This window comes from Brassica oleracea, chromosome C1 (assembly GCF_000695525.1).
Source record: "Brassica oleracea var. oleracea cultivar TO1000 chromosome C1, BOL, whole genome shotgun sequence".
Taxonomy (NCBI): Eukaryota; Viridiplantae; Streptophyta; class Magnoliopsida; order Brassicales; family Brassicaceae; genus Brassica; species Brassica oleracea.
The window spans coordinates 11,019,148-11,026,955 of NC_027748.1; the positions used below are offsets into that span (position 1 = coordinate 11,019,148).

The 7,808-nt window shown below is 29.2% G+C and overlaps 1 protein-coding gene and 1 pseudogene across 1 annotated transcript; both read right to left on the bottom strand.

Annotated features, from left to right (window-relative positions):
- Positions 1–2,073: 2,073 nt before the first annotated feature.
- On the bottom strand, positions 2,074–3,115 carry LOC106343315 (MLP-like protein 328). Its single transcript, XM_013782495.1, has 2 exons — positions 2,852–3,115; positions 2,074–2,526 (listed from the first exon to the last, which is right to left on the bottom strand). Exons 1-2 carry the CDS (start codon positions 3,036–3,038, stop codon positions 2,258–2,260), a joined length of 456 nt encoding a protein of 151 aa, XP_013637949.1. The 5' UTR covers positions 3,039–3,115; the 3' UTR covers positions 2,074–2,257.
- A 1,094-nt stretch (positions 3,116–4,209) lies between these two features.
- Positions 4,210–5,542, bottom strand: LOC106331384 (annotated as a pseudogene).
- Positions 5,543–7,808: the final 2,266 nt, after the last annotated feature.

Below are 7,808 nucleotides of genomic sequence, written 5' to 3' on the forward strand. Positions count from 1 at the left end.
TTTTGTTAAAAAAAAAAAAAAAAAAATTCTGCCAACATGCAGCCTGGATAACCTTTCACATTTAAATTCTTCACACTTGATAACCTTGAAATCCAGTTTATGTTAAAGTCAGATGTTTAGTTGTCAATACCGGGCATTAATTTTATTCAGGCCGTGCTTGGCATATTTTGCGCCTGCAGCTCTGTTGTTCTGAGCACTCCTAGGAGTTATTCAGTGTTAAATGCATGTTACATGTTAAAATCTTCATTGTTTACATGTTATTCACAATTAGAATTTGCCTAGAACAACTCCGTATACAAGACCATAAGCTACATTTATGTTTAACCACTAAATAAACCCACAAAATTAACAACATAAAATAACAAAAATATCAAGCTATCCGCGCTCCACTGGTCATTATATAGAATATAATCATTCCTCATGCACACTAATTGCAATAATCATTAAATAATTTTTTTTTATTAAAATAAATAATCTAATAATTTATGACGGATATTGTTGTGATTCAGATTTATGATGTTAACAGCCATGGTTTTGGCAGACTCTAGGGTATTTGCCAAGCGCTAATAATATCAGGCATACGTTTTGAATATTTAGCAGATTTTATGTATTTTAATAGTATAGATTGTTTTTAATAAATCGCCTTTAGAAACTCCAACCATAACAGCTTATTGAATCATGGATTTGAGAAAATTCAAAATTTGAATAAATCCAATAAAATCCGAAATTTGGGTAAATTTTATAAAGATTTGTTACAAATTTTATGGGTTTCGAAGAAATTTCAGAGTTTTTGAAAAAACGTTTTATATTTCAAATATTAATAAACAAAACTATGTATATTTAGTGTAATTTAAATCTAATTGAATAACTCATTATATTTAATATATATATATATATATATATTTGTGAGATCCTCACGAAAGTTTCTCACAAATGATGATCTAAGAGCATGTCCAACGGTGGGTTGAAACATAGTATCTTAACTTTTTTTTAAATGAAAAAATGGCAAAAAAATGAGAGAATGTCAGAAAGTATGTTTGCAGAGATGTTTTAACAACTTCATTAGAAATTGTCTTGCTAAATGTCATCGCATGATTAGTTAAATTTTTGTTATCAAATAAAACTTAATTCAATAATCTATTTAAATTTAAAATACTATTATTACTACTTTTTACCCCTGTTCTAAAAGGCCGCCGCCTAGGCGCTACGCGTCACTCTTCTGCCCCGATTTATGCCAAATCGGTTTAAAAAATCCGATTTTTTCCGCCTAGGCCGCCTAGCCGCCTAGACGGCCGTCTAATCTATTTTTTTATTATTTTTTTATTATTTTATTATTTTATTTTTATTTTTATTTTATTTTAAATAATATTTTTATTTGTTTATTTGATCTAAACTTTTATAAATATCATTTATATTCATAATTTTGATGAAAATTACACTATATTAAGTTTATATATTCTATTTGTGTGTTTTATACAATCTTAAACATGAAAATGTATTAATATTATACACAATTAAAGATTAACCTGTTTTATAATATAATAAACCATTTAAAAATTCTGCCCCGCATAATTTCCGATTAATCCCCAATTTTCTCTTTAGGCACTAGGCTCAACCCGACCGTCCGACTAGCGTCTAGCGCGTTCCCGAACAGGGCGTTTTACATACCTATTAAGTTTCCAAACCGTTGGGCATGCTCTAACACCGATCGTTGTTTTTTCTTTTTTTTTGAATGCGCCAAGCTGCCAATTCTATTGGTTTTCTGGTAAAAATGAACTTTGTTTGGCTGCCAATTCTATTGTGTTTTCTGGTAAAAATGAACTTTGTTTGGACTAGGTTCATGTGCGAGATATGTCGACACCAATAACTCTGTGTAGCATCCAAAATTATAAATGACCATTACTGTCTTCATATATCTCTGTTAATCCATTTAAGGATGATGAAGACTGAAAAATGGAAACGTTGAAATGGTATTTCCAGCATCTAGACGTCTGAATCATTCACATTCTTTTTTGTACCTTATGAAATTAACATACTTATCTTAACAACATTGTCATAATATCATTCTTAAGGTACATAAAACCCGATGATTACCATAACAACGAACATATCAAATCATCTTACAAAAACAAACCGTTACATAGAAAGGAAACGCCAGAACACCCCATTTTTATTTATTATAAACCACCTTATTATTCAAGAAACCGAGATATATAGTGATAGTGATGATGATGATGGTAATCATGCATGGTGATAATTAAGCTTTGATGACATGGTGGTCCATGTCAGCAGCCATGCTCTTGACGAATTTCATGTAGTTGCTTGGTTCCGGAAAGTCATCGTTACGCTTCTCCCATATCATAGTGATTTTGCAGACGCAGCCATCCTCCGATTGGGGAATAAACTCGAAGACGACGTCATACACCTTGAGCTGTTCCATCACGTGACCTTCAAGTCCTCTAAATGTCACCGCTTTCTTCTCATCGTCTATCTCCCTCCTTTCCTTAAATACCTCTGGCTTCCCATCTTTATACACGAACACATGTGTATGCTAAATCAGAGAAATGGACTCTATTTTCTCATGTATATAAAAGTAAAAACTCTATTTTCTTATGTATTATTCTTTCATATGTATTTTCTACGTACTTGTGACAAATCGGAAAACTATATTACATATATGTATACTCCTTTCCTTAATTTGTCTCATATAACCAGAATCATAATTCAGTACTAAAACCTTAGTGTCATACAAGGGCTGTATAGGCCTGTAGTTTAACTCAGTAGTGTGTCTTTGTGTGCGCATAAAGTGTTGGAATATATATAGAGACAGAAGTAAAGGTATAAGTAATACCGCATGTGTAGTTCCAAGTCTTGATGGCCCCGTGAGAGTCCCATTCACCGTCGTGAATGGTGACACCTTGGATGTGGTGGCCGATGGCGTCAGGGAAAACATGGTTCTCGTTCCTCCACCTCCTGTAGTGTTTCTCCGCGTTCCCTTTTAGCGGAACCTCTGTCACGTATGTTCCCGACGTCGCCATTTCTCTCTATCGGTTTAAAGCTCGACTTGTTTTTTCTTAAATTGTTTTGGTTGATGAAATAACACTTGTCGTTTGTAAGGTTTATATAGTGATGAACGTGACGGTAAAAACATGTTTATACCGTGTCTTTGATGAGTATATAATGTTAAATTTTCAAGTGAAATCAAATTCTCCGTCGCATTATCAATGTGGGTTGTTGGCACCGCATCATTTAGAAGATAATAATGCCCCATACACATTTATAGTGTCTATTTCTTCTCTTCTTCTTTTTTCCACCTACGCTATTAGTTGAGCATTATTGCCACTGGGTCAACAAAGAATGATTTGTCGATGTAAGTTCTACGCTTCGAGCTTAGAATTTATCTACTGTAAATTTATTGCACCGATTAATCATTATTTTACCTTTTTGCGGACTATAGTGAAACTCCACTTCCAAGTGATCTTGTAAAACAATATTCTAGGCATCACTGAGCCGAATCCAAACCTTCTAGACTTTTAGTGCGCTTAGTCATGACGTTTCACAACTGTTACGAAACTGTCTCGGATCACTCTAATTTGCATCAAATATTTAAGCAGCTATACGAATAGAAAATTCTTCACAAATTTAATTTAGTGTTGCAGATCATCAATCAATATTCATACTTCATATATTTTTATAGAAAAGAAATTACATGACCGAGTTCGATCCAATTCATGGCATGGTGATGCATTAAATTGTTCGGACTGGGTTTGCTAGTTTTTAGCTGGACTCCATTATGAATTGTTGTCCGAAAAGTAGAAAGGCGAACTTTTTGTGAGACCTAAATTATTGGCCATATCCTAAAACTATTATAGTCATATCTTTATGAAATCTGCCGTGTCTATCTATAATAATTACATGTTTGAATAAAATTACAATCAACTTAGGGTAGTCTAATGTACCATGGAATTAGTCCAAAATTCCAAATCTTTCGATTATTATGGACTATCTAATTACTAAATAGTAGGGTACTGAAGTTCAAATTTTTCTAGTTAGATGTTTATGAGTAGAATTTGGTTTGATCTGTGATGATAGCGGCATAGTGATTAATATGTTTGCGTGACGTATCATGGTTGTAAGAGATATCGGCATGTCCGTCTGTCTAGGGAATTATGGTGACGATATAGCAATTAACTCCCACAAGATCCCATTTATTATATATATAACTGGAAACAACTTAACATATTTATTAGGGATGATGATACGATCATAGATTCATAATGATGATATTGATTGTGATGATGATGATGCTGATTAAGCTTTGAGGACGTGGTCCTCCATATCAACAACCAAGCTCTTGAGGAGTCTCATGTAGTCGCTTGGTTCGGGGAAGTCATCGTTGCGCTTCTCCCATATCATAGTGATTTTGCAGATGCAGCCATCTTCAGACTTTGGAATAAATTGGAAGATGAGGCCAAACCTTGAGCTGCTCCATCACGTGACCTTCAAGTCCTCTAACCGTCACGGATTTATTTTCATCGTCTATCTCCCTCTTCTCCTTAAAGATCTCCTGCTTTCCATCTTTATATGCATGTTTTCATAAGTTAAATTTGGTTCATATCATATAATTGATATGCAATGATGCAATAATTTCCAACATCAGAAACTTGAGCGGTATATATTAGTCCAGAACCGGTCATGAGTATAGCCAACTGAAACATTGATTTTAGGTCGCAAATTTTTTTCAAACTAAAATAAACATAAGCCTCAAGTAATTTAAAATATTACTAAAATCCTTAATAAATTGTTTAAGCCTCCAAATCTCAGTAGCGACCATATTACTACCAAAAAAGTCACAACTAATTCACCTCAGTTGTGGTGTATATATAAAGTGTTAACTATATAGAGAGAGAATCAGGTATATTGTGTATAAGTAAATAAATACCTAACGTGTAGTTCCATATTTTGATACCCCCGTGAGAGTCCCAGTCGCCATCGTGAACGGTGACACTTTGGATGTGGTGGCCAGCGGCGTCAGGGAAGAGATGGTTCTCGCTCTTCCACCTCTTGTAGTATTTCTCCGCTGTTCCGTTTAATGGAACCTCCGTTACATATGTTCCTGACGTCGCCAATTTCTCTCTCTCTTGTTGTTTTTGTTTTGCTTGGGTTGATGAAATAACACTTTGCCTTGGTTTATACAATGAAGCTGACGGTTAAAGACATGGTTTCGACCGCTTCTTGTAACTTTTTAATCGGATAAATGTCCACCTTAAAATCTTCTCATTTTTTCAACTCACACTATTTTATGAACACTATTGAATCACTGAAATGTGCATTATGATTGATAACTTCTCGACCACGTTGTTAACGAGGGTAACTGGGCCCATCATCCCTTAGAAGAGATATACACACTAATTGCGACGAAAATATTAGGTCGTGTGTATATTTTATCATTTTTTAATTTTATTTCATATTATTTGATTGCGATTAGGACACGTATCCTACTAGTTTCTGCTAATATTGGGTTGTGACTTGTGTTTTCCATCATTAAGAAATAAAACACTTACAAGTATAATTAAATTTAGGCATTTGATCCTCAATTTGTTCGCTTTGTAGATATTCCAAGTTTTTTTTTTTGAAACACAAGATATCTATACTAATAAAATGGACCTTTTGAGGCTCCATAGAACGTCCACATCAGCGAAAAAAACTTCTCCCGAAAAATGACACGTGACATTATTATTTAAAAAATAGAGAATAAATAATAAGTAAATTTGCAATATAAGAAAAAATAAATAATATGTAAATAAATCAACAGAAACATTGCATTAAACTAATAAGTAAATATACAATATAAGAAAAATAAATTATAAGTAAATATACAATTAAGAAATAAAAAAACTAAATTAAACATATATATGAAAAATGTATAGTTAAATAAATAATAAGTAAATATACAATATAAAAATATTACATTAAACATTAATTATAATATTACAATAAGTAAATATAAAACAAATAAATAATAAGTAAATATAGTATATAAGAATATTACATTAGATATATATCGTAATATTATCAGTGATATAAAGCAAGAATCAATACTAATAAAAGAGACCTTTTGAGGCTCCATAGAGCGTCCATATCAGCAAAAAAAATTCTCCCGAAAGATAACACGTGGCATTACAATTTAAAAAATAGAAAATAAATAATAAGTAAATTTGCAATATAAGAAAAAATAAATAATATGTAAATAAATAAACAGAAACATTGCATTAAACTAATAAGTAAATATACAATATAAGGAAAATAAATTATAAGTAAATATACAATTAAGAAATAAAAAAAACTAAATTAAACATATATATAAAAATGTATAGTAGAATAAATAATAACTAAATACACAATACAAGAAATAGAAATATTATATTAAATATTTATCGTAATATTAGAATAAATAAATATAAAATATAAGAAAAAATAAATACTAAGTAAATACTATAGTATATAAGAATATTACATTAGATATATATCGTAATATTATCAGTGATATAAAAGCAAAAAAATTAGAATAAACAAATATACAAAATAAGAAAAGATAAACAGTAAGTGAATATACAATATAAAAAATGGAAAAAACTAAATTAAAATAAATTAAACATATATCTGAAAAATGTATAGTTAAATAAATAATAAATAAATATACAATATAAAAATATAAAAATATTGCATTAAACATTAATTATAATATTACAATAAGTAAATAAAAAATATAAGAAAAATAAAGAATAAGTAAATATACTATATAAAAAATACAAAAAATACATTAAACATCTATCTAAAAAGTATATTACAATAAAAAGTTAGATAAGTAAATATACAATATAAGTAATAGAAATATTACATCAAACATCTATCGTAATATTACAATTTGATATAAAAGCAAAACAGTTAGATAAGTAATCTATACTAATAAAAGAGACATTTTGAGGCTCCATAGAACGTCCACATCAGCGAAAAAAACTTCTCCCGAAAAATGACACGTGACATTATTATTTAAAAAATAGAGAATAAATAATAAGTAAATTTGCAATATAAGGAAAAATAAATAATATGTAAATAAATAAACAGAAACATTGCATTAAACTAATAAGTAAATATACAATATAAGGAAAATAAATTAGAAGTAAATATACAATTAAGAAATAAAAAAAAATAAATTAAACATATATATGAAAAACGTATAGTAGAATAAATAATAACTAAATACACAATATAAGAAATAGAAATATTATATTAAATATTTATCGTAATATTAGAATAAATAAATAAAAAATGTAATAAAAAATAAATAATAAGTAAATATAGTATATAAGAATATTACATTAGATATATATCGTAATATTATCAGTGATATAAAGCAAGAATCAATACTAATAAAAGAGACCTTTTGAGGCTCCATAGAGCGTCCATATCAGCAAAAACAACTTCTCCCGAAAGATGACACGTGACATTACTATTTAAAAAATAGAAAATAAATAATAAGTAAATTTGCAATATAAGGAAAAATAAATAATATGTAAATAAATAAACAGAAACATTGCATTAAACTAATAAGTAAATATACAATATAAGGAAAATAAATTATAAGTAAATATACAATTAAGAAATAAAAAAAACTAAATTAAACATATATATAAAAATGTATAGTAGAATAAATAATAACTAAATACACAATATAAGAAATAGAAATATTATATTAAATATTTATCGTAATATTAGAATAAATAGATATAAAATATAAGAAAAAA